This window comes from Thamnophis elegans, chromosome 3 (assembly GCF_009769535.1).
Source record: "Thamnophis elegans isolate rThaEle1 chromosome 3, rThaEle1.pri, whole genome shotgun sequence".
Lineage (NCBI taxonomy): Eukaryota > Metazoa > Chordata > Lepidosauria > Squamata > Colubridae > Thamnophis > Thamnophis elegans.
In genome coordinates, this window is record NC_045543.1 from 18914514 (window position 1) to 18941092 (window position 26579).

The window sequence follows — 26579 nt, forward strand, 5'->3', positions numbered from 1 at the left end:
GGATTGCAATGCCTTGGAGAAACAAAAAGGGTTTAGGACCACAGGTGCTCCACCTTTTAAGGAGTTTTGATTTCCAAATAGTTTGATTCAATTCTAAATCAGATAATCTTTCTCCAAACTAGATGTGAATATACTTGTCATGGGTAATAATTTATTTAGTGGGAGGATGGCACACAGCATATGCAAGTTTAAGGGGACTCAGCTCTCTAGCTTTTTGTCAGTTCCAAATATTCAACAGAATTTAGAAAAAATGTGTAAAAAATATTTTAGTGCTCTAAGTCACGTCCCCCTTTTTTCCTTTCTTCAGAATAAGTAACTAAAAAGTAACTAAATATTATGCTAGTACATATGTGTGCCTTTGCTGTGCAAGTGACTAAAAGGATAGGAAACATGGTGATTCAAACTGCAGTCTGCATTTCTGCTTAAAATCTCAAATGGCACTAGGGTAACCAAAAGTACTGTAGTAATAGTATATGATTTTAAAACATCCAATTGATGGAAGAAGTGTCCTTCTGGGTTCAGCTCCAAGTGGGGAAAAAGACACTGGAGACATGGAGGCTGCTTGGAAAGATGGTTTAATGGACAGGACCACATGGCTTGAGCCCTGAACAGAAAAGGTGATCACATGCTTCAATGTTGGTGGAGAAGAAGAGAAGGGCTAAGGGAGGGACTTGCTAGGCTTTTTATAACCTGTTCAGTCCCCACCTCTCTGTTTCCTATTCCTGTGTAAGAAATGTATTCTAGTTGGTTGTCAGACTCCCATAGGGCCATGCAGAGGCAACTCTCTAGGCTGCGTTTTGAATCCAGGTTTAGTTGAGTTCTCAGATGCCATGTGGTCAGTTGAGTAAAGGGCCAATATTATCATGCTTTAATCCCATCCCCCTGGAGCTGAAGTGGAGAAGTCTTTATTATGTAAAGTGGACTAGCGTGGCCTTCTTAATGGCCCATTAACAAAGTGGGGATGGGCAGGAAGCTACAGGCAGCTATTCTGTCTTTTAAAATATGTTTCTTTCTTTTCACATCCAGAGAAATATTCTGCCTTTTCAATATTTCCTAGGATATTTCATTTTTCTGGGAGAGGGCTGGGTGATAACTTCCTACACAGTAAAAGTAATTCTGCTGTTTGAAGAGAGTGATAATCTCAAATAACCACTATACACCAGTATTGCTTTGTTTGGCCCAGAAGTTTAAGGACTGTACAGAAAGCTTCTGATTATTTGGTTTTTCTTATCCAGGATTTAGTATCAAAAATCTCAAAAGAAAACTGTATTCACCAGCTTTGAGGAAGCATTATCAGTTTCAAGAATATTGAGATCTTCTGGGTTGTTTTTATTAGCTGCTGATTGATTACATACACATAATGTCAATACATTATGTTGCCTGTTCTGCATCCAATTATTTACTTTTATTTTATGGATTATTTTTAAATATATTTTTGGTTGTAGCATTATTTTTGGCCTCTGTCCAGAAGCATGTATTTTAATTCATTTGAAATGTTCAACAACAGAACTTTTATTTAAAATGTATATATATATATATCCCAAAATCCAGCCTGAAGATGGATGGCGAATGAGACCTCGTTGAAACGTTGCCAAGACAATCTCAATCTTATAAGAGAAAAGATCCGAATACAACAAGACAACAAGTAATCATTCTTTTTTTTCCTGTATTATGTTGCTCTTTTTGCTGTTATTAATCTCATTTTCACACAGTTCTTTCCATTTTATCTTCACAATAACGCTGAGATAGTACAGCTGAGCAATTATGACTAATACTTCCTAATCTCACAATTTTTCCATCTAATTCAAAATGTATGCATGAACGTGCTTTGCTGTTCTGTTTCAGCCACTTTAAAAACCTCATATTAACATTTTAGAGTTTTCTAACGCAAGAAGTCATAATCAGGCCATTCACACCAGCTTGGAATTGTTGGAATTTCTTAAATCAAAGCTGTGGAGAGTAAAATATTGTACTTTTGGAATCTGGTTTTGGAAAAATCATCTTACTGCTTAGAATGCTGGAAGGGAAATCCATAGCTAGAATGCTTTTGATGCCATTGTTTAAAAATAGTTTGCTTAGGGACACGTTCTGCAGCCTGTTATTCTTGACAACCAGGGTTTTTTTCCCCACAACTAACCAAAACAAAGTAGAATTTAAAACAAACAAACTCCAACCTACCAAAAACCACTACCCCTGAAAATCCTTCAGTTGGGTGAAACCAGGAGGCCCAAATTTAAAACTGCTGTTTGGTTGTCAAATGCATATCATGTGCTCAAACCTTTCATTTCTTTCTCCCTTTCAATCCCCTCATTGCTACAGGAACTTTGTTCAACAACATACAGTACTTATCATTGCTTACCCAAATTATGGAGTGATGAATCCTATTTTTAGGGTTAACACTTAAATTGTGGCTGGTTAGTTCAATGTTTCATAAGATGTTGGCATAAATATTAGATGAAAAATGTAGTTGGATGGGATTGGTGTGAAGAACTTGGCAGAGGAATATCATGTTCTTAACAATCTTCCCTAGAAAAGGAAGGTTGGAGACTGGGTGAAAATTGTCCAGGGCTGTTAAATTCAAGCAATGGCTTCCCAAGGAGGAAATATACCATCACATCCTTCAAGACTAGTAGAATCATGCCCTTTTCAATAGTACCACAGGATGATCTTAACCATATAACATCTCTCAGATAGCTTTAACAAGCCAGGAGGATCCAGTTATGCCCATTCTTGAATCAAGAGCCTTCCTCACAATTTCTCACTTAGGCTTTTCAGGACACCATTAAGCTGGATTCCAAAGCCAATGGCAAGCAGGGAAACTTGAACTGTAGCTCCCAAAGGTTTATGCTTTTTAATGAAATGTCAGAAGGGTACCTCTAAGATTTCTAATTTTACACAAAATAGGGAGAAAACAGTTGAATGGGTAAGACACACATGGTTGTTTTTATTGTAAAATTTGGTACCCCAGGAGCAATCTACCACAAAATGAACAGAATTGGCCTTCATTTGCAATTCAAAAAAGGTGACTGAAATTTTGCTTCAAGAGCAACTTTATGGAAGTAAAAAAGACAAAATAATTTTCCTATGTTGTCATCTGGAAGGACTTATAACAGCCTTCCAAACCAGTCCATGTAATTTTTTACTAAAGGTATCGCTTGGGGAACAAACTGTTTTTGCTGACATTCTAATGTTTTAAGAGGACTAAACATGGAGATGTGTGTAATGGGAATAACAAACCTCTTCATTTCCGAAATGAGTATGTGTTTGGATTGTTTCCATCAATAGTTAAGGTAAAACAATTTAGAGGTCTTATCTTTTTAAATACGGGCAGGTGCTCTGCAGATTTTTGAAGTTATCACAGGAACCTTATTCATTTACAACAGTGGAAAATGTTAAAAAGTCCAAACTTTTTTTTGTACAGTTGAACAAGGAGATACTATTCCAAGAGCTTTCAAACCTAAAATAGAAAAGAAATGGGGAAAAAAACAATCCTTGCATTAAAATTCTGGATAAGATTACTGCCTGCTCTCCACCACTGCAGCAGCCCATTAAAATGAAAAAGAAGCTGTGAACATATCCAAGAACTAGAAAGGTTTGGAAGGGAGATCTGCTAAGGACCTATACAGATGTGAGCAAATTATCCTGTACTTCACTTTCCACCTTCAGAAGGCCAAGACATAAGATGGAATATTATTTCATTAAAAAGCATAAAATGAAAGCAGATTGCTATAAGACAATAGCATGTGATATCCTAATAGTCTTTTATCATGTTAATGAAGGCAAAAATGTCTAGAGCATGCTCCTGTTTCTGTTTAAGCATTACTTGAACATTACTAAGAAAATACATACACAACAATCAGAATAGTTAGAGAAGTTATATTCTCATAGGCCAATAAAAACAAATCATTTTAAAAAATAAAGTAGAGATTTCAAGTTACAGGCTTTGGTTTCATTTCATGCAGCACGACAAATCTTTCTTGAAACACAGATTGTTTTAACATGTATTTAGATGTTGTGTCTCCCTATTTCATTTTTTTCTCCTTCCTGTAGCACTCTGTAGCTACTCTGTACAATGTTTTTCAAAAACAATGACCAACGTATCTGCATTTCACAAATTGTACTTGACAGTATGCTTGAGGGCTAGGGAATCATTTGAACTTTCATTTTAGAGGCAAGTTTTTAAACTTTTTATAAGACAAGAAAAGCTATATACTATTATCTAAACCATTCTCACAGAACACATGCTATTTCATAAAATAACTAACAAAATGTTGAACTGTTATGGAAAGCAAATGTAAATTAAAACTGATCAAGATGGATTATAGGGAGAATCTCTGTATTAGGAATACCCGCATGTCCAAATAGGTAATGCAGCATTAATGAAAAGACTGAAACAAGATGAAGCCCTTTATATATATTCACATTTCTCATTAACATCAAGCATTATTATGGATTGTATAGTACAAGGCAAATTGCTTTAGCACGTTTTTAAATTACCAGAGCCAAATAGCTAGAATCTCTTAGAGAAGCTATCATCTAGAATAATAGCAATATAGGGTGTAAAAAGCAGGTGGCATAAGCAGATAAAATTCAAATATATGTTCCTACAAAAGAATGTATGATATAATTAAATTAATTCTGACTGAGTAATAAGATTTAATGCAAATACTAGATAAATTCACAATATTTCCAAACTATTAATAAAAGACAGGCAGAATGTAGTTATAAAACATGCTTTTATTTTTAAAGTAGGATAGTGCCCAGACCTTAAGACCCTGTTGTCTGTTGAGGATAAACACCAATACAAAACTTTAGAAAAACAAACTATTTTATCCAAACAACTGGGGTGTACAGACTTCCATTTATGCAATAATTCATACTTAGTAATACATACTTGCATTTATTTGAACTATAATATCAATTAGCTTTGTACAGCAGTGACAAGGTTCATATCATACAAGTTGATTGGCCATTGCAAGATAAAATATATATATATATTTATATTTCAATGTTTATTATGTATTCAACACTTCAATACAAAGGTAAAGAAACTTCAGTTTCAACTATCTAAAGTTTGTAGAGGTCTGCGCTTAAAGTCATGCAAAAATATGTGACAAATACTCATCATAATTTTGAACAAGTTATACACAGTGTACATTAGCTAGAGGTTAAAGACTATGACCCTATTACAGTCTGAAAATCAATTAAACTGTGTTTTAAAACAACAACAACACTATCACATTTATTGGGCTAGGAATACAGAAATAATAAAATCTTCATTTTACTATATCCACATAGAGGTGTGTGGTTTTTCAGCAAAGATGCAAGCATTTTACTCAGCCCTTTCTACCCTTGCACCATGTAGCACCACAAGGGCGCAAAGACTGCTGCATACATCTGCAGTATCACACTTAGACCCCACTGGTTTTTGGATTGTGCATTTAATATTTAAGTACAATGATATTTTTTTCAACCCAGAATTAAAACACTAGCAATTTGGTTTATATTGATTTACAACATTCAGATCACCAGTAAACTTTAGATACAAAAACAGTGAAGGGATGCTATTCACCCTTAGGTTGCTAAAGAGATCATACTATTTACCATTGTGTCTGGCGGTATAAATAGAAAAAGAATAATAGCCCAAAGGAAATTGGTGGATGAGGGGATAGAATCTAATGATTGCAATGTCATGGCACACATTTGTATAGTTGCATGCATCAGTGTAAATGCATACACTTGAGGTATTTTTTCCACTTGAAAAAAATACAATACAGTACATTATCTTTGACTGAGTTTGAATCACTTAAAATAATGATATTTGGCTGCTTGGATCCTAGCTACATAGATAACTATTGCATTTATGATTCTTCAGAAATTAGGTGCATGTTACAATACCATAGTTTCTATCTTAAACTGCTTAAAATGTATGAGATCCATAGAACTAGAATTATTCAGGCATTTTAGCAAGATTCAATAATCTACAGTAACATTTAATGTCTACAGTGGACCATGAGTTATTGCTTCATTTAGATGCAAAATGAGCAGTGTCTGTTACCATATTCAGCGAAATTAATGTGTTTCATGTGAAACAGCATTTTTTTTCTCTGTGAGTCTATTGGATATCGGTTGCACTTTCTGCCATTCTTGCTCTCATCAGACTGCTATTGCAGTTACACAGACCAAAATTAAAGTGGCTAACAGTGGGACATACACAGCTTTTAAGCTCTGGTAACTCCTTCCTCAGTCGTTCAAGCTGCTCTGTCTGGAATACATTTGGCTGCTCAGGCATCCAGTCATAAATCCTAAGAGACATACAAAGAAAAGAATTAAAATCTACTATCAATGTGTAACAAAGCTGTATTGGAAGCCACATAAAAGTTTAATGTCAACACTTAAAAATTATTGAAAATTGAATAATCATCACTTAAAATGGGTTATATGTACAGTTTGTATCCTAGCATGTTCATCTATATCAATCAATGATCGTTTCCAATAGGTCTAATATGTTACTAAGTAGAAATCTGGAGGTAACAATGCTAATATGGATGCCAGAAATGTTATTGGTTGTTAGGCATTACTGGGTTATAAATTGAGCCAAATTTCAGACTACATGCATCAATTTAGCATAATTCCACTACTTATTATTCACATGCCATGTTATTTAATTTGTAAATATATATTTAGGGGTAGGCACTCCATAGTTGCCCAGAACTGAGATTAGGTTGCCAAAACAAAGCAAAAAATGCCCAAAATTTGGCAAGATCTCTTGTTTGGTTACCAAATATGGGTTGAAATAGATAAGGAAATCTGATTTTGCTCATTTCCATAATAATCTCCACCCTCACCCCCAGAAATATCAATGCTGTGTGGCAGAAATTAGGGAGATTAGAGTAATTTCAAAAGTGGAAACAGATGTAGTTTATGTTCCTGTCTCATTCATATCCTTAAAAAACCATCAGAACACACACAAAAAATAATAAGCCAGCCAAACTCTTTTCTGATGTGACTTCTCTTCCAGAATTGTCACCCCAAATCCTTCAGGAAAGAAGTTCCCCTCACTCTATAGTTTGCTTGCTAAAGAAAGCATAGTATAAACCTTGTTTTCAAATCAAAAGCATGCCATACAAAAGGAATTAAATGAAACAGGGATCCCAGAATTATTTTAGAAAAGCATTCTGGGAAGCAAATACAAACCTGGCATATCATGTGGAAGTTGAGGATCTTGTAAAACTCTAGAGGAAGAGGAATCCATGTGTCAAGGGCTAATTAGTTGCTTGCCTTTTTTACAGATCTTGAAGCTAGCATGCTCAACAGTTTTAATGTTCTAAAGTAGAGTAGAAAATCTGTTCTACAAATGACTCTGGATTATCTCTGATGATTGGCAGTTAGAGTGGAAGAGAGCCCAACAGTATCTACGGCCGCATGTTCCCCATCCTGCTCAGATTCTTTTCAATGGTTTATAAGTATACATATTTTGCCTGTTCTCAAAAAACTAAGAATCGTCCTCAGGGCTCTAATTTCACAAATATTACAACTATAAGATAGTTTCAAAAGGATTGTTCTATTTAAGATTTTCACTTTGCCCTTAGTTAAGACACAATGGATTTTTTTAAAATATGAAAAAAGCTGAAGCTAAATTGCCTGCTTTACAGCTTGAGAAAAATCACTTTATTATCAAATAGTTACATAAGTGTATTCTAGTCTAACATAAATTTGTGAGAGCCATGATTCTTCAAAGAATGTAATAACAATCATAACAGCAGCAACATTCTATCCTCAGAAAGCATTTAAGAAAGGAGATGCACTCTCTAGGTATATACCTGATTCAACTGGGCATTTTATATGTGGTATAGCATTGCCAATAAAGGAGAATAGCATTAATCTGAAGAAGATAGGCAATAATTGATTCTTCTATGTGCTCCTTCATTCATAACTTTGAAGTCTAGCCTTCCAGCAATAACTTAAATTTTGTTGGCACTGGGCTTATTAAAGTAGCAGAAAGATCACTATATATTCTTGTTTCCAATAAGATAGGAAAGGATTCCATATGTTAGGCACAAGTTGCCCTATGCTAGTGCTCTATCAATGTGTCAATAAGTCTACCCAAGGTATCATAAAAAGGAAAGCCAAAATATTTGTTTTCTTTGACTCTAGTTGAATTTTTGATTGAAAAGGAAGATAAGATTAAAATTCAGTCTTGTGTATACAAAACAAGACAAGCTGGATTAGTGCTTGGAAAGATCAAGTTGTAGTTTTGTCACCAAAATAATAGTCATGTATAAATAAATAAATAAAATTATTGATTTGTGTGTTCCGAATTAGTTTTTTTTTAAAAAAAAAAACTAGTTTAATAGCTCAACATGTGCTATTTGTATGTCTCTAAATTTCTTTTCTTGCTGTCTTCTAAAATGTGCCACATTTCTATTTCTGAATTCTTATGAGGCAATCCTAAACCCAAATTAGTTTGCTAATTATTGACTGGATTGTATTCTCAACAGAATTACCCACATTTGGAATACTAAAGTAATACTGAATAACACGGTGGTTTACAAATTTATCTTACACCAATAGATAGGAACATCATTGCTGGATAGTGATGCTCAACAAGGTGGTTTAATTTTGTCTTCCAAATCTGAACACTATTTTACTCTATCTTTTTGTGTGAGTCAGTGTTAACAACTCTTGGCAACTGTTCCAGACTATCCCCTACAGTTTTCCTGGCAAGATTTTTTGAAGTGGTTTGGCATTATTTCCTTCCTAGGGCTGAGAAAGAATGACTGGCCCAAGGTCACCAAGATGGTTTTGTGCCTAAGATAGGATTAGAATCACAGTCCCCAATTCTAGGCTACTGCCTTAGGCACTATACCAACTGACTCTCTTATTTAAGGCTATTTGAGTTTTATCTAATGCAGTATGAAATTCAATTGAGGATTTTTAAAAATTGTAGTACTAAAGTCAACAATCAAAACCTGGTTTCATTCAATCAAGTCCTTTACAATATTCTCTACTTTGAGATGCCAACTTCCCTACAAAATGCCTAGAGTTGACCCAGTTGATGGATGTTATGGCATAATAGGTTTCCCAAATAGCTTTCCAGTTGTGAACTGTCTTTAAGGAGATAATTAACCAATGCATTTGGACAAGCACTTAATGGTTGGTCAACCATGAGACTAATGGTTAGTTTTCTATCCTCACAGGTAAAGTATGCTAAAATTTAAAGTCTTGAGTATTTAATAGCTGAACAGAAATATGGAGGAGAAAGGACAGGGATGCAGATATTGTGGAATCCAGATTGGCTGATAGATGAATTATTCCCTAGAATGATTGATTCATTCTAGACCAGTTAAGGATGATAACTAAGACCCATTGTCTCCACTATCCTCAAATGTTTGCAAGGCATTGCAGTCTTCTTGTCTATGCCTATGCCTATTCTACAATGCACCACTGTTTATTTCGTAGAACTAAGTATGTTCCTTCCAAATGAGGATCAAATAATTAGCTCAAAGAACAACACACCAACAGCTGCACCTGAAGTCTGATAAATACAATTGTTTTATCTCTATACTCTGCTTGAGGGAATAGAAACACCCTTAAATAAAACCAGCACAGTAAAAGAATTGTAATGAATATCTTAAGTATTATCCTGATCTCAAATAGAGAAAATTGAATTCTATATTGAATTTAATATATTAAATTATACTGTATAGTGCAATACTAATGCAATATTGAGTTTTCAATTCAATTGTATAGAATGTGAAGGATGCATGTTTGTGTTTTATTTTTACAGTTATAATGTACACTGAAGATGGCATTTAATTGTTTTATGAAGTGCAATGACAATAAAGTAAACAACATAAAATCCTGCTCAAAAAATAGAAACTAGAAAACTGAAGGCCAACTAGATTTTTTGGACATAACCAGATTTCCCAGAATCTGTGAGGCCAAGTGGGATATTTTCTCTGAAACTGACTACATCCATAACATTGTTAAGTTTAGTACACCTCCATCTTTTGCCAAATGCCAGTATTGTTCCTCGCAAGGAGTGTAGACATGCCCACAGAGTAGCTATTTACAACATTACATTAGCATGATAAAAGTTTAAATTTTGGATTAGGTCAGCAAATGAAAAACTTTATTTGAAATTTGTTGCAATCAGAGACAGCTGTTCTACTTCTTCAAATACTTCAACATAATAAAGCCAAGTAACTGTTAATTTATTATCAATGAATTTCAGTGCAGCCTCCTCCAAGAATTTAAGGATGTGCATGAAATGGAAACTTACCAAACAGTTCTGAGTGGGTTGACGTTTTGCAGAATCAACACCTAAGCCATTCTGGTTGTTCTGAAGTGCAAGCAGGGTAAAGCTGGTACACTTTGTTCCCCCCTTCTTTTTCACAGGCTGCATATTGGTCCACCCACCAATTGTCTTAGTGCCTTATCTTTCTTTTTGCCAAATTAAGGAAAAACTCATGGACAGTGGTGGTTATTCAAGTAGCCCATACCCATCTTCTCAACTTCCCTTCCCTTAGACACCGATATCCTTACCCTTTTCTCACTTTCTTTAATCCACTCAAAACTCTTTGGCTCAGAACACAGGTTTTTGTATCTGGATCAAACATACATTTCAGTACAGAAATGGATCACCTGAAATGAACTGTTCAATGCATGGAATGATTCATGCATGCAGTGCTTTGCATGTTACAGGATGTACTGGAAAGGAAATCAGGACATAATACTTACCCAAAGGTATAGATTTACATTCTAGTAAATTCTATGACCTGATCTGGATTTAGATTCCTATGTAGATATGCAAATATAAAGAATCCCTTGTGCAGAGCTTGACTCATGACTACATGAACACATCCATATAATTTACTGACCAAAATGCAGAAATAATTCATTCAGCAATATTTGCTTGACTTCCCAGTATAATCTATTGCTTTGGGACTTCATGGTAATCCCCCGTCCAAGTACAAATCAGCTTTAATACTGCTTAGCTTTTTTTTCTAGATTAGTCATGGTTGCTAGGGGTTAGTCCTATGTAAATGGACATTTGGAAATAAATGTTTTAGATCTGCTGCTTTCTAAATCATTTGATGCAACATTGAAAAGAACTATAAATTTGGCCTAGGCAAATGTTTCATTTAATTACCGGCCTGATGCAGATAAAATGCAGACTATCTGCCGCACAACGTTTGGTGATGAGAAGTGCATGTATATTTATCCGTTCTTCCTTCCTCCTTTTACACAGGCATCCCTGAAGCAAGTATAATTGTTACAATATGCCACTCACACCATGGCAAAGCTGGTTGCTCATTTGCATACAGTTAAAATTGCATACAGTATTTTGCATTAAGTATGTTCATCATTCCTATTAGTGACTTTATATTAAGAGCATTTGGTTTCAAAACTGAAAGTGCAGAGGACATCGCTGCAACACATGATGATAATAATGTCTCATTAAATGTGCGTGCTGCCCAACACTCAACAATAATAACGATAATTTAATAAACTTGCATGCTGCCAGACTCTCAATAACTCTGGGCAGTTCACCATGATAAAAGAAAGAAATTATAATAAAATCATTAAAAAATAAAAGGTATAAGATGGCAAGTACAATGAAGTGAGGTGACTCCCACACTGAAGGCCTGGATAAACAGCCATAGTAGATATAAGCATGGAGGGTAATTTTGATCACCTAAGTTTCAATAGCAATCACCTGGCCTTAGAAATGCAGTTGGTCAACTTAATTCTTAAATAAGAACAGAAATACTGAAATAATTTTTTTTCTGTTTATAGTCTGTTCAGTCATAATAGGGCCCAACTCAAAAATGCGAAGTTCACTATAAGTTACATGTGATAGTTAGGATATTGTAATACCTATCATACACCAGACCATGAACTCCATATTCCCTCAGCTTCTTCCTGTTCTCTGGCTCATTTGCTTCGTCTCCCCAGCAAAAGACAACTAAGCCTTTAGATAGGGCTTGGTCAATATATGATGGAGCTTTAAGCAACTCTTCAGTATGTGCGTTAATACCCTAGAAAAGAAACATGTAGCATTAAATACATGTACCTGGGGTATTACAATGCCTAGATCAATTTGAATGCATCAGAAATGTTACACGTGATGTTTATAAAGACACTGTGCAGTCATTACAGTCTCCTTCTAATATTTAGTTTGCAGCGCGCGTGCACGCACGCACACACACACACACACACACACACACAAAAACACACAATCTTATTGTTTTATGACTTACCAGCAAATTTTCAAAGAGTGCAAAACTTGTAGCAATTGCTGTTGTACGGCATCTGAGATCCATGAGTTCTGGGTAAGTATCACATTTCCCTTGAGTTAGAAACAATATGGGATACTTATTTTGCTTATGTCTGACCCTAGAAAATTAAAATAAGATAAAAAATTTATTATCTTCTGCATGGTTCTAATAACACAACTATAGTCTTTCTTAATTTAGAAAATTTAAAACAATCAATATCACTTATGCGCATAGAAATGGCTATGGAGTATCCTAAAAGGTGTAAGAAAATTAGAGTGAAGTTATACCTTAGTAAAGCCAGCCTGCACAAAGATAATGGGGAATGTACCTTAGCAATTGTTGAAGGGCCATAAAATCTTCAGTTGCTATTCCTAGAGAATATGAAATATTCTGAATCCCTCTTCTAAAATAAAATGTATTGCCAAAATCCAGCAAAGTTATATATATAGGAAATGTTACCTTTGCCAGGAGTTTCCTTTGAATTGAAATATTCCATGTAAAATACCACTAGTCTATTGTAACCTTTTTATTTGGGCTCTTACAAATATAGATTTCTTTCTTTACAAATATTTAGGTAATATTTCCTACATGTATAACTTTGCCGGATTTTAGTAATACTTTTTACTTCAGAAGAGGGATTCAAAATATTTCATATTTTTTAATAATAGGAACTGGGGATTTTGTGGCCCATGAACAATTGCTGGAGTACATTCCCCATTATCTTTGGGCAGGCTGGCTACTAATTTGGGATACTCAATGCTGCCATAGATACCGTTATTCCCTGGCTTAGAGATTTCAAGCATAGTAACATGAGGATTGTTGGCACATGTCTGTTTTTATTAGCATTTGGGAGGAAGGGAGAATGTGAACTTTCTAGTTATATGGTATTTTAAATTCTATTGATATAAAGCATTTCTAAGATAAAACTACTTCATTGAAATGGCCCTTAAAATATTTTCATTAAACTCACATTGTGCATATATCTGCATCAAATGAAGAGAATATAACCCTCCTTCTTCCAGCTTTGAGCAGAACAGTCTTCAAAATTATATCTAGATAGACATTCATGTCAAAATAAGTTGAAAGGTTGCCATCCCACACACCATCCTACAAAAAATAAAAGCCACAGCGGTAGGGTTATTGAAGTTTAATGGAAAGATACTGATTTAGATCATGATTAGACAATATGTCTTGACATATAACTTGGCTCCAAATCACTGAAGTTATCAGTAGAGCAAATTTCCCTCAATTTAATGGAACTACAATTAATGGACTTCAGCAACAAGAGACTAAATTTGCATTCAGACATCACTCCTAAAATATCAGAGGTCAGTTTTTTTCAGTTTGTTCAGACAATTGATGTTATTTATGAGATTTTTGGCAATGACAAAACATTAATATCACTTGCAATTTACAGCATTTGTTGATGAAAATGTCATGTATACTAATGCAAATGATATAAAAACATAAATAAGGGCAATATGAAGTGAATTTCAATCAGTTTAACAAATATTTGGCCTTAAAAGACACATCTTGCCACCAAATGGTCTTATACATGGAGGATTCACTGTACAGAATAGGACGCCCAATTTAGGGTAGTCCAATGACTTGTGGACTGATTAAAATATCTACGAGCCAGAGCCAACAAAACTTGCTCCCCCCCCCCCCGACTCTCAACCAACTTAATAATTATGGATTGAGGATGGCTTCCTATTTTTATACTTTAACCATTCCCAAGTATAGAAGAGCTTTTTCCCTAGCTCACTTTAATGTCTTGCCATCAGCACTTTTGGATGGTCGTTTTAAGAGGCTCCCGATTAACGAGCGGCTATGCCTTTGTGACAGAGCCAAGGTTAAAACTGTGGAGCACGTCCTTCTATTTTGCCCCATGTATGACGCAGACAGATCTAAGTTACTGTCTCTTCTTGAAATCGTCCCTTCTAGACCTAATGGCTGTAATTTGTTTGTACATTGCCTTGGAAATGGCTCCTCATACATCACCTCCCAGGTTTCCAAATTTTTCTTAAGAGCTGTAACCATTAGAGGAGAATGCTGTAACTTCTCTTAGTTAAGCTTTTGGTGACTGATTTCTATGATGCTATGATCAACTCTCTTATGTCTCTTTTGTAGCACTCGTGTTTTGGTCTGTGACCGTAAATAAAGTGTATATATATATATATATATATATATAACTTCACTGTACAGAATAGAATTGTTATTTTACCATTTCATGTCAAATAAGCAGATGAGTCATTTGGGAAATTTTGCTCTCTCTCTCTATAACATTGTATAGTATGGAATTAAATAACAATTCTAAATTTTTACCTCAATCACATACAGATTACATATCTCCATGTTTTACTCGTCATAGTCTTTCATCATAAAAAAAACCTTCCTCACACCAAGAGCTCCAGTATAATATATGTATGCATCAATATTGTGGTAGTTCATGGTCCTATATATTGTAGTAACAGACTACTACTGCAAATGTCTTAATCCCTTCCAACACCATTGTTTTATAATATACCTATTGGCTTAAAGGAAGTAGATAAAACTTAAGGTTTATATAAACATTGTATATTAAAACATTGATTCTTACCCTTTGCTGGCAGATCCATTTGATTTCTATATTAAATCCAACTTCTTCAGGAATCAATTCTAGTACCTAGTTTTAAAAAAAGGAATTCCAGCAATATAAGCACCACTGATCAGGCCAAGTATAAAACATTGATTTACAGACCTGCATTCCATGGATTTTGGCTGTTATGGACAAAAACTGTAAATGCTATGTAATTTACATATATTCATGTAAATTATCATTTTGCATACACAATTTGTAAATTTGGCATTACATAATTGATCAGTAAAACTGTATTAACTTGCCTGTATTTCAAAGTGATTTTTTAAATTTAAAATACTGTATCTTGGAGTTCCTTTTAGAACTTATAAGAGTTGTTTTTGATGACTTCCAAATAACTACAAATGGCAGCTAGAGAATCAATTAGATTCGCAAATATTCTATTACATTGTAATGAATACCACACAGAAAATCTACCATCACATAAAATAGGTGCAACCAACGCAAGGAAATTTTAACCCTTATCTAAACTGAATCCTCTAAAGTCTGTGCTTTTAAGTTTAATGCTACATTGCAAAATTTGATTCTTAAAAATATATAAACTTTATTATGTTCACTTCATCAATGAATGCACTGTTTGCTATATTAACTTCCTAGCTTTTCATTAACTTAATCAGCTTTCTTAAAAACATAAAGATTTTCTACTTATAGACATTTTTAAAAAATGTGCATGCAGTTAACTGATCTAATTTAAACAATCAATTTCTTGAATCTGCTTTTTATCAGTTTAGTACACTGGAGGTTTTTACACCTATGTTCCATTTATTGAATTCTTGATCTAGGACACCTATTTGACATTATCTGAAAGAATGTCCATTGGTTTCGAAGATTAGTATTTTGCAATAGCCACCTTAATGTTTATCTGATATTTATCTGCTACCTAGCCTTGATTTATTTTCATTGATTATATGTAATTTTTAAAATTAAATTTGATATATGTATTTTGGCTATTCTTGCCTTGAGTATACTCATATTACATGTATAATATCAAATTAAGAAAATAAATGCTAACAAAGCTCCATGAGACAGACACACTGGAATCATTGTCTATAATCTGTCTTTAGCCACAAGCATTAGAAGCATAAAAGTTCAGCTCTGATTATGCAACAGATTTAAAAATACTTACAAAGCAACAACAACAATTAAAATTATTTACATCATCTTGCTCGCTATCTGTAATAGAGCCAAATATTATTTTATAATTTTTTTAATCATGGGATTATTCTCTTAGGTTTTAATACCTCCAGTATTCTATTTCAGAGCTTATACTAAAATGTACAGACTAAATGGTAGCTTACTGATTGTAAAGAAGGGAATGGTTGCATCTCAGCAGGTGTATTTTCTTCATCTTTAAATGACTCTGTAGAGAAGAAATATAAAATGAAAGAAATTTTTTAAATAAAGGGCACCCAATTAAACAGTTAATGCAATTACCAATGATGCATAGTCTGAAGTAGAGATGTCCAATCTTTTTCACCTTGGAGGTAACAATTCACATGCCTAACCTGATAATGATCAGAAGCTTTTCAATAAGACCATGATGTCCCTGGAAGGGACACAACTGAAAAACTAAGGGCCATTTTTTGGATTTAAGGATTAAGGGTGAAACTAGGAGATTGTGTACTCTCATCCTTAATTTTATATCACTCTTTTTAAACATGTAAATCACACCATTAACATTCTGACAGGCATTTTCAGAGCCAAGGTCTCAGGGAGCTTCGGTTGGGACAGACTACCCATCCATTTATAAAGGCCAGCAATTTATTGCCTGATCTCTAGAAATGTCAATGATCTTGCTCCAAGGCAGAGCTGTAGTAAGATAAATGCAATATGTAGTGGCTAATTTAATGATAACAGCACATCTAAATTGTTTCCCATTAATCTTCTTCCTTGACTTTTCTGAATGATAAAAACATTTCATAAATCAATAAGCATCTGTCATAAAATCCATCTTAGATGCCTCGTAAAATAGGAGGGAGTTTGACTAAAACAGAGGTCCCCAATTCCCGGTCCGTGGATCGGCACCAGTCCGTAGCATGTCAGAAATTGGGCTATGCAAACAAGTGAAACCCCATCCACGGGATGCAGGCAGAACATGAAGCCACACCCTCTCTGGTCCATGGAAAAGGCTCTCTCCACAGAACCAGTCTCTGATGCCCGAAAGATTGAGAACCACTGGACCAAAAAACATCTATGCAGTAATTGGCCTTCTTTAATACCTCACTACAAAATTATCAAAATGTATCTGGTATATTGCTCAGCTTAATCAGGAAACCAATTCCAAAGAGATATTACTAATTTGATTAAAGATCTATTGTTTGTTTTTCTAATTTTTGTGGCTTATTGCTTTATTTAAAAATAGGATAGTAAATCACTAAAAACTGGGGAGAGTTCTCATAAATAGCAAATATATATTGCATATTAACAGTGCTATATTATGAAATCTATTCCCACCTAAACACACTGCAAATGATTTAAGTTAACCAGCAAGGTCATTAATAAATTCATAAATATGCTTTGTGCAAGCATGACCAAGAGTTTAGATTTCTACATACCTTGACTGTTTTGAGATTTCAATGCAGTCACATGTGTCAACTACAAATTGAAAGAATAAATATTTTAGAAACCTTTGTTTATCAAAAGTCACAAAACCTTTCAAACATATTTATTTTTAAGCAGTATCTGTAAAGTTTTGTCCTAAAAATAAAGACATAAACTGCCTACCCAATAATAAAAACCTTGTTGCTATTTGAATTTTTGCAGAGCACAGATTCATGAATGTGTTGACATTTATAGTCTTACAAATGTCAATGTTAGGAATGTATTTATAAAATTTCTATTTCTAAGGCCTAAGATGACAATATTAAAATGAATACAAGCAGTATATTAATAATTTTACACCCCAATAATCAGATAACTTCTACCAGCAGCTTCATGAAGATATGAAATACAAAGTGTAAGAGAACATTTGGAGTACCTCACAAGGGAGAGACCACTGAGCCAATTTCGTATCTCCCACTGAATGGAACTGCCCACAAATGGTTGCCCTAATCATAGGCAGCCCAGATAAATAACACTGTTACTTGGTGTATTTTTTGAGAAATGCTTAATGAATCAGCCAATACAATACCGTACCTTTAACAACTTCAGCTGGGGAAATGTAAGCTCTTTAACTGCAATCTCAAATAATTCCAATGGATCAGCTTCCATTTTCTTTACAGAAAGAATGAAAAAATACAGGTAGGTTATAAAATCACTGAATGTTAGAAATTCTTCTAAGGCTAGCTGCTAAGAAGTAGATCTGATAGTTAAGGTTAGAAACCAGGAAAATGTGAATTCTAGCACACACACACTCACAACTTTGGGCAAGACACTCTCTCAGCCCAGCCCACTTTACAGGGATTGCTATGGGAAAAATAAGAGGAGGAATGAGGTACATTCATTGCTTTGAGTTACGTACAAAGTAATATAGGCAAGATTAAAAAAAAACCTAATACATAAATTTAATAGGATTTACTCCCAGATGATCATACGCAGGATGTGTGTTGTAGAGTCAATGTAAGTATTTTTGTAATAATTATTTATACAAATTTGTATTAAATAATCTATAATAGATATATTAATTAAAAAGCAAAGAAAAAACTGAACCTAATAAGTAACATAACATTGAGGATATTAAATATTCCCTTATTAGGGATTTCTAGGTGTTTAGTATAGAAGATAGCATAAAAAAACCAAAGCAAAAACCAAATACTCCACTGAAAGACAGTACTTTCTAGAAAACCACAATTTTTTCCAAATTTCCCATTTGAGACATGTTACTCTAATAAATATCCCTGTGATTCATTCAGATAAATAGCTGTTTTAAACCCCACTATTTAATCTTGAGTATCAAGAGAAAGAAATAAATAGGTAAAATACAATATTCTAAAACAGAAACCATTAATCGAATTGTATTGCTATCAACAATGTTAGTTTCTTAAATTAAAACCATGCAATGGACGCTCAAAACATTAACTAAATCGTGTACAATGAACATACCTTTTTCATTGCAATGCAGCAAGTAAGATCATGATATATAATTGGGATTTGATCTCGAGAAAGGTGAACATCAAATTCCACAAAGGCTGCTCCCTAAGTGAAAAGTAAGGGGGGGGGAAGGATGGGGAGATAAACAATGTAGTATTTAGAATCTGAGAAGCAAAAAACATGCACATAAAATATTTCTCCCCCATTCATTCCAAGCCTGTTACATTATTTTCATGTCATCTTTCTCCAATGGAATCTGATGGCTCAATGTATGCTTTGAGAGAAATGCCAGGAGTCACACTCCTAGAAGCTGGAAGGCCCAGCACACAAAAATAAATTTTATTTTATTTTCATTTATAAGCATTTAATTAACTAAATCACATAACAGTCATTTAATACGTCATGAAATTAAAAATTTCCTCCATGTTTACTATTGAGATTTACAATACAAAAATAGCTTAATGAGGTTCTGTGGGGGGAACATTTTAGGTACCTTCAGGCTGCAAGGACAAAAAATTCAAGCAATGTTCAGTATTATCCCCCTTCATAGAATTCATAAATTATCCCTTATCCCATTACTATGCATTAACATTCCTTTAGGCATTAGGTACATAATTTGGGCAAGAATTCTAAAATAATTCCTTGACTTTGAATTGGATCCACAGAGCTTTCTTCCCAAATTCAGAGCGGTCTTCAATTTAGAATGAGTGGGGAGATCTCTTAGAATACATGAGCATGAATCAGTGGTGAAATCTAAAAAAAAATCCTACCAGTTCTGTGGGCGTGGTTTGGTGGGTGTCTCATGTGACTGAATGAGCATGACTATGTAGTCATCTGACGGGTATGTGTCAAAAGACAGAAACTTACTTTAACAATGTCCTGCTGGAGCAGGGGGTTGGACTAGATGACCTCTTTCAAGGTATCCTCTGAAGCTGCGTCTACTGCCAGGTTTGTGATTCTTCCTCCCTTTCCTTTTTCCATCCCTCCCTCCCTCCCTTTCTTTCTTTCCTTCTTTCTTTCTCAGCAACAAACCCCCCTCCCCCCCATTTTTGACCTAGCAGGCCTCAGGGAAGCCTCCTGGGAGCAAAGAGGACCCCAAATGCTAAAAAAAAGTTTTAAAAAAGTTTCTACCATTGTGTAGCACAGCTAATTGTCAGAACCTTTTTTTAGTTTGTTAAACATTTTTTTTTACTACCGGTTTCAGATGAATGGTAGCATTTTTTACTACCAGTTCGGGCAAATCGGCCCAAACCGGTAGAATTTCACCCCTGGCATGAAAGCATGAAGAAGAAATGTATGAAAATTTAAGATCTAGAATAATTTTTACATTCACTCTTTCCCCACAATTTCATCTGGACATATTATAAAAGTAACAAGCTTTTAAAAAGTTTTCCAATCACAAAACAAATAAAGAAACTGGTGCAAATGGAGTCAATTTCTTTTAGTGGGAACAGCAGTTAAGCTGACCATGTAAATATGGTTTTCCAGAGGAAATGAATATATTATCAGGGACATAACAGATATTAATTTTGTTGACAAATACTTTTTTCTCATGATACTATTGCTGCTTCCCCAAACGTGCTATGAAATAATTTCTGATATTTAATATTTTTCTCGATTTTGTTCCATCATGCTTACCTAGAGTTATTATATTATATATAATATAAAATATATAAAATATAATATAGTTATTATATTTTAAAGATAAAGATTTCCCCTAACCAGTCATGTCCAATTGTAGAGGATGATGATCACCTATATTTCTTAGCCAAGAGAGCCCGCATTGTCCAAAGACACTTCTATGGTTGTGTGGCCAGCATGACTATACATTGCACATAACATTGTTACCTTCCCACCGTAGTACCAATTTATCTACTCGCACTTGCATGCTTTCAAACTGCTACATTGGCAGAAGCTGGGCAAGTAACAAGAGCTCACCTTGTGCAATGCTTGGGTCTCAAACCCAGATTTCCAGCTGACAAGCCCACAATGCTTTTAACCACTGAGCCATTGCTTCCCGTTACATTTTATATACTGCATCAACTGGCAATTTGCTAGTATAAGACACTTTTAAAGTAAACAATCAATATTGACATTTTAAAAAGAATGATATAACTTCATAGTCTTTTCAAAGGTTTTGTTCTTTACGCTTTTGCAGTCCTTCTTCTGCCTTTTGAGTGGAGGACTTGCATTATACAGCTAGAATTTTGAGGTAGCTATTAGGTTGTAAAGTAATTAAGAATCTCCCACTGTGAAAATTCACAAGACAGTAATTATGATTTTACAAGGATAATATTTGGGATATCACTAAAACCTATTAAAGAGGTTAATACATTAAAATCCCAAGTATAGCAACATAAAATTTTCATAGAAAATGTGTCAATTCAAATATGCAAGGCTAAACAAGATACTGCTTCCCTCTTCCCCCAAATCTTTTTATCTTTTATATAGGTGTTGTATAATTAAACTGCAGAAATATCCCACTTTTGCTTTTTGGAGAGAGGGGAGACAATAGTTGTAAATAATGAAAAAGAAGTCCAAACACTGATGTTTATAAAAAAAACTAATCTATTAATTCATGTGTGTCATTCAAAAACTAGTTTAAAAGATACATCCTACTCGGTTTTCATTAAAAAGTTACAGGCTATAATTGGAACCCAAAATAATTTGTGACTTTCAACAGCACATATGGGAACAGGAGGAGGAATGGCTCTCTCACTCTTATACTGAGGGCTTATCAGTGGCAGAAAAACATTAGTTGGATTTCAGCCAGTTTCTTTCAAGTATGGATCATTTATTTACTTGCAAACAGACATTTCTAAATGTTAGTATGGAAAAAGAAATCTATTTTTTTAAAAAGTAGTATACATACATGTTTAGCAGCATTCTTTAAAGAAGCAATGGTATTTTCTCGAATTTTAGCAAGTCTGAAAAGACCCACATATAAAGAAAATCAGTGCAAATACAAATAAAACAGATACGACCTACAATATGTAAAGATTCATCTTAAGTCAAGTTTTCATATGTATGTATGTATGTATATATACACACACACACACACATACACACACACACATAAAATCTTACACTACAGAATTTTACAAAATAACAAAGTCAAAAATATTACTGTATTCAGTAATTCAAAAGTCATACACATAGTTGATGATATTGCACTATAAATATTTTATTACTATAAAATAAACATTACTTACACCAAAGGTTTTAATTTTATGAAGTTAGTTGAAAACTAAGAGTAGTTTGGGGAGAGCACTTTAGAATGTGTTGAATTGAAGTTCTAGCTTTTGCCTTTATAATTTGACTTTTCCCCTTCAGACAAATGAGGGGAACAAGGGATTTTATTTCATGCAGACTGTACTCAGCAGTAGCACATTAGAAACTTCTATTTTTCCTCACAAAATAAATTATTTTCTTTGAAAATTTTGAACTTCACCAATGCAAACCCAAGAAGGTTAAAATATCTTATTTTAAGCAGTAGCAACCATAATACAGTGGCAGATTTCATTTTTATATGCTAGAGTATCCTTGCTAGAATATCCATATGTTTTATTGCTTTATATATGCTGGAGATTGTCTCCATTGCAAGACCACAGAAGAATTACCATATTTTTGGAGTATAAGACGCACCTTTCCCCCCCGAAAAGAGCATGGAAATGTTGGTGCGTCTTATACACCGAATACAGCCATTTTTGGCCTCCCAAAGCCCCACCCTCACATCCCATTTTTGGGAAAAATGGGTGAAAAACGGGCTGTTTTTTGCAAAAATGGGGGAGTTTTTGCCTTCCCCCAAGCCCCAGAAGCACTCTACAGGCTTCAGCAGGGCTGGAGGGAAGGGAAAAATACCCCCGTTTTGGTGACAAACAGGGGCACTTTTGCTTTACCCCAGCCCTGCTGAAGTCTGCAGAGTGCTCCTGGAGGTCGGGGAGAACAACTTTTTTTCTTACTTACCTCTTCAAAATCTTGGTGCATACACTAGTGCATCTTATAGTCCGAAAAATACAGTAGTTAATTACAGATTTGGCTATTTTAATTCCTTGAGTGATCATCTTTGAATTCTCACACAATGTTATGACTGCACAGAACTCTGTTCAAGACTTTCCAGAACTTACAGAATTATTCACAAATACCCCTGGCCTCAAACTACTAAGTCAGTTCCTAAGACCAGCACAGCGATGTAAAGCCTACTAATGTCAGGGAAATGCAGGTTGCTTGAATTTATAGATGACTACTCAAAATAATTCCACCACAGATAATCAATTCTTGTGGTCTCTATGGCACCTAGCTCTTTGTAGTTTCTAAAATTCACCTACAAAAGTATTATCTGGAGGATCTGGTCATCATAAGGTGATTAAACGTCTGTGGCCTTGTGATAGAATATTACGATGAAAGGCTGGCAATATTGTCATCACTGTTGTTGAATGTGTATGCTCAGAAGAGCGTATAATTATTTGGAAGTTCATTGTAAAGCATGAATTGCCAGAAATCATTTGAAGAAATGCTAGTGAAAAGACTACTTTTTAGATTGGCCTTGGTAGGTTAGACATAAATGCTGCTCTTGGTGAAATAATGCTACACCACACAGGTAAAATGATGGACATCAGAAGCATGAAGCTATGTTAGAATAACCATGGGCTGGATCTTTCAACACTGATTGGGATGAGCCTTGAAGAAAGGAGCCAAAAAAGCAAAAAGACTGCCTTGTCCAACCAGCAAAAAATCCCAGCCAGCTGAAAAGGATACCTTAGTTGATGGCATTAAAGGTAATCGTCATTTGTTGGTCTGAATTATAATATAACCCAAGTCTAGCATCTAAGAATCCAACGTCCCAACCTTTCATACAGAATGCCTCAATGTATGAATTTATAATTCAATCAGATGATCTTACTTAGTTGTAGTTGTAGAGTTTCCAGCACCCCTATGGCCAACATCCAGTCCTGTTCTTGGTTTCCAGTATTTGGCATATGAAGCTTCCATATCACAGGAAAAACCATTAATGGGCTTAATAATTAAATAGTCCACTATGGAAAAAGAGTAAATAGAATTGTTTTTTTGATTCTTCATTTTTAACAATTAAGCTACATTTCATTTAAGTCCACTGGAAAAAAACCAAGCTTTCCAAACCTAAACAAGATAGTTTCACTTATATCAATAATCACTAAATGGATCCTTGTTACTTTCATTGCAAAAAATGCTTTTCTTCCTTAAAATTGCCTTGGTGTTTTGGTGGAGACATTAGATTATTACCCTCCTTCCAGCATGCATATAATTCTATCAGGGTGCTAATTGTATCAGTATTTAAAAATCAAGTAGTGGGAAATGTATTTAGCCTAAGTTCATGTTTGCATTGCTACCAATTTTTAAAAAGAAAATAAACATACCTCTAACTTTTCCTATTGTTTTTCGGGAACCTCTGTTCATAATGGGAAGCGTGAGAATACCAGCACTCTTTCCTGATTCTCCAAGGGTGGAAGATAACAGACAAGCGGAGCCCACATGGCCTGGAATCTCATCTCCTTGGATAACTTTTTCACTAAGATCTTCCTACAATTACAAAGTTATTATGTATTTAAAATTATTGCTTTGCTTATGCAGAAGGTGAAAGCATTTCCCTTAATATCAACTTTGCCTAAAATTGGAAAGGTATTCCACAAGACGGAACAATGAATGGAAACTAAGGAGAGAAGCAACCTAGAACTAAGGAGAAGTTGTCTAACAGTGTGAGCAATCAACTAGTGGAATGGCTTGCCTTCAGAGGTTTTGGATGCTCCATCACTGGAGGCTTTCAAGATGAGACTGGACAGTCATTTGTCTGAAATACTATGAGGTCTCCTGCTCAAGCAGAGACTAGATAACCTCCAAGATTCCTTCCAACTCTGTTATTCTATGTTTAATTAAAGCCTTTGTTATGTTTGATTTATAAATTACTCATCTTATCACTATTTTTAAACCCCCATGCTAGATTTAGATTTTAAATAATAATTTCTTGATAAAACTAGATGATCTGTCTAAGCTCTCTATATCTGGTAGTATATTCAATGCTTTTGAGAAGGGCTAATGAACTGTGGTGCTGATATTTAAGGCTAGAGAAATTTCTCATTAAAGTAACACCCTGATGTCTCCATTTGGATGCTAAGTCAAGGTATAGATAACATATTACTGTCTGGATGTTTTGATCCATTTAGATCCATAGCTCTATGCAGGCATAACCAACAGATAACTGTGAAAACTATAATTCAAAATATCTGGAGGATACTAAGCTGCCTATTCCTACATCAATTTGAGATTTGTGCTAGATGTCATCATGCTGTGCTAGCAGACAAGTGTTATTGAAACACAGAGGGAGAGACAGATCCTTCCAGTCCATAACATCTAAAAAGTATCAGGCTTCCTATACATACAAGAACTTTAAATAAAAATTGTAGTCCAATTGAGGATGACATGAGCAAATACCTCATTCTCTGTTAGGGCATATTTTAAAAAATGTCTGAACATCAACATTCATTAGTCATCAAAACAAAAGAGCCAAGTTTTATACATAGCCAAGCCTTTACCTCAAAAAAGTCAAAGATTAATTCAAGGTTGTCTGGTTCCATGGTCTGTATGGTATACTCTGTCCAGCGATCTGGCTGCAGACCATATCCACATTCAGGCTGAGAATGTCGAGATTTGTATTCAGTATCACTTATAAGCGAAAAATCTAACGTATTTGCCATTTTATGATGAAGCATAGGTGAAAGTCTGTCATCATCTTCATCATCTTCATCCTCTTCCTCCAAACCTTCAAGGGTGAGTTTCACTCTAAACAGTAAAAAAAACAAACCTAAGTTTGATGTAGTATACTTGATTGACCAGCTGCTCTGCTGCCCTTCAAAGGCGGGCACCTTTACTTTTCTGTACCTTTCTGTTGTAGTTTCTTTGTGTTTACCTCCCCTCTCCCTTTGGGTTTGTGAGCCGCCCTGAGTCCCTCCGGGAATAGGGCGGCATATAAATAAAATGAACTTCGAACCTCTTGTACTCTTCATTATATATCTTTTTTAGTTGAACGCAATCTCTATCAAACCATTTTTTATTTTTTGGGGTGAGCTAGCATTTTGGGGTGAGCGAGTGATCTGTTACTGAGAACCGAATTCACGTTTACAATTAAGGATTCAAACCCCTCTAGATAAGATCCCCCAGAGTTATTTCTTAGTAGAGATGTATGTAACTCTATGGTTTCAGGGGCTAACATCCATTTGGTAACTTCCTTAGCGTTTTTCTCATTCCATTTAATTTTTACCTGGGTATTTTGAGTTTCTAATCTGGGTAGGTAGGCTGTGCCTGCCCTTAAGAGAATTCTGGTGCAATGTGAGAGTAAGGAGTATTGTATTATGACCACTTTCCAGTCGCGAGTCTACCTCTATCTTCTGTAAGAACTTCAGGAGGTCATATAATATTATCCAGTAGTCAACTGTGGATTTTCTTCCTGCTCCCCGATAAGTACTATTACACTGCGAGCAATACAGAGCTTGTAGGGTCTGCATATATTTTCCCCTTATTAGAGAGATTGCCAGGGAGGGTAGACAATTTTTATCTAGGCTTTCTCCTCCAGGACACTAACCCGGTTACTACGT

The 26579-nt window shown here is 34.8% G+C and overlaps 1 protein-coding gene across 2 annotated transcripts in view; it reads right to left on the reverse strand.

Moving 5' to 3' along the window:
- Positions 1-4717: 4717 nt before the first annotated feature.
- The window catches only part of GPCPD1 (glycerophosphocholine phosphodiesterase 1), a 56024-nt gene continuing 34162 nt past the window's right edge, over positions 4718-26579 (reverse strand). For both annotated transcript variants that reach the window (XM_032213510.1, XM_032213511.1), the window contains exons 8-20: positions 25521-25767; positions 24348-24510; positions 23855-23987; positions 21824-21878; positions 18964-19056; positions 18058-18135; positions 17478-17517; positions 16221-16282; positions 14884-14949; positions 13255-13391; positions 12267-12402; positions 11884-12044; positions 4718-6305 (exon numbers count right to left, since the gene is read on the reverse strand). In XM_032213510.1, coding sequence (XP_032069401.1) covers positions 6116-6305; positions 11884-12044; positions 12267-12402; positions 13255-13391; positions 14884-14949; positions 16221-16282; positions 17478-17517; positions 18058-18135; positions 18964-19056; positions 21824-21878; positions 23855-23987; positions 24348-24510; positions 25521-25767 — 1561 coding nt within the window. In that variant the 3' untranslated portion in view covers positions 4718-6115. The remainder of the gene's footprint in view (positions 6306-11883; positions 12045-12266; positions 12403-13254; positions 13392-14883; positions 14950-16220; positions 16283-17477; positions 17518-18057; positions 18136-18963; positions 19057-21823; positions 21879-23854; positions 23988-24347; positions 24511-25520; positions 25768-26579) is intronic.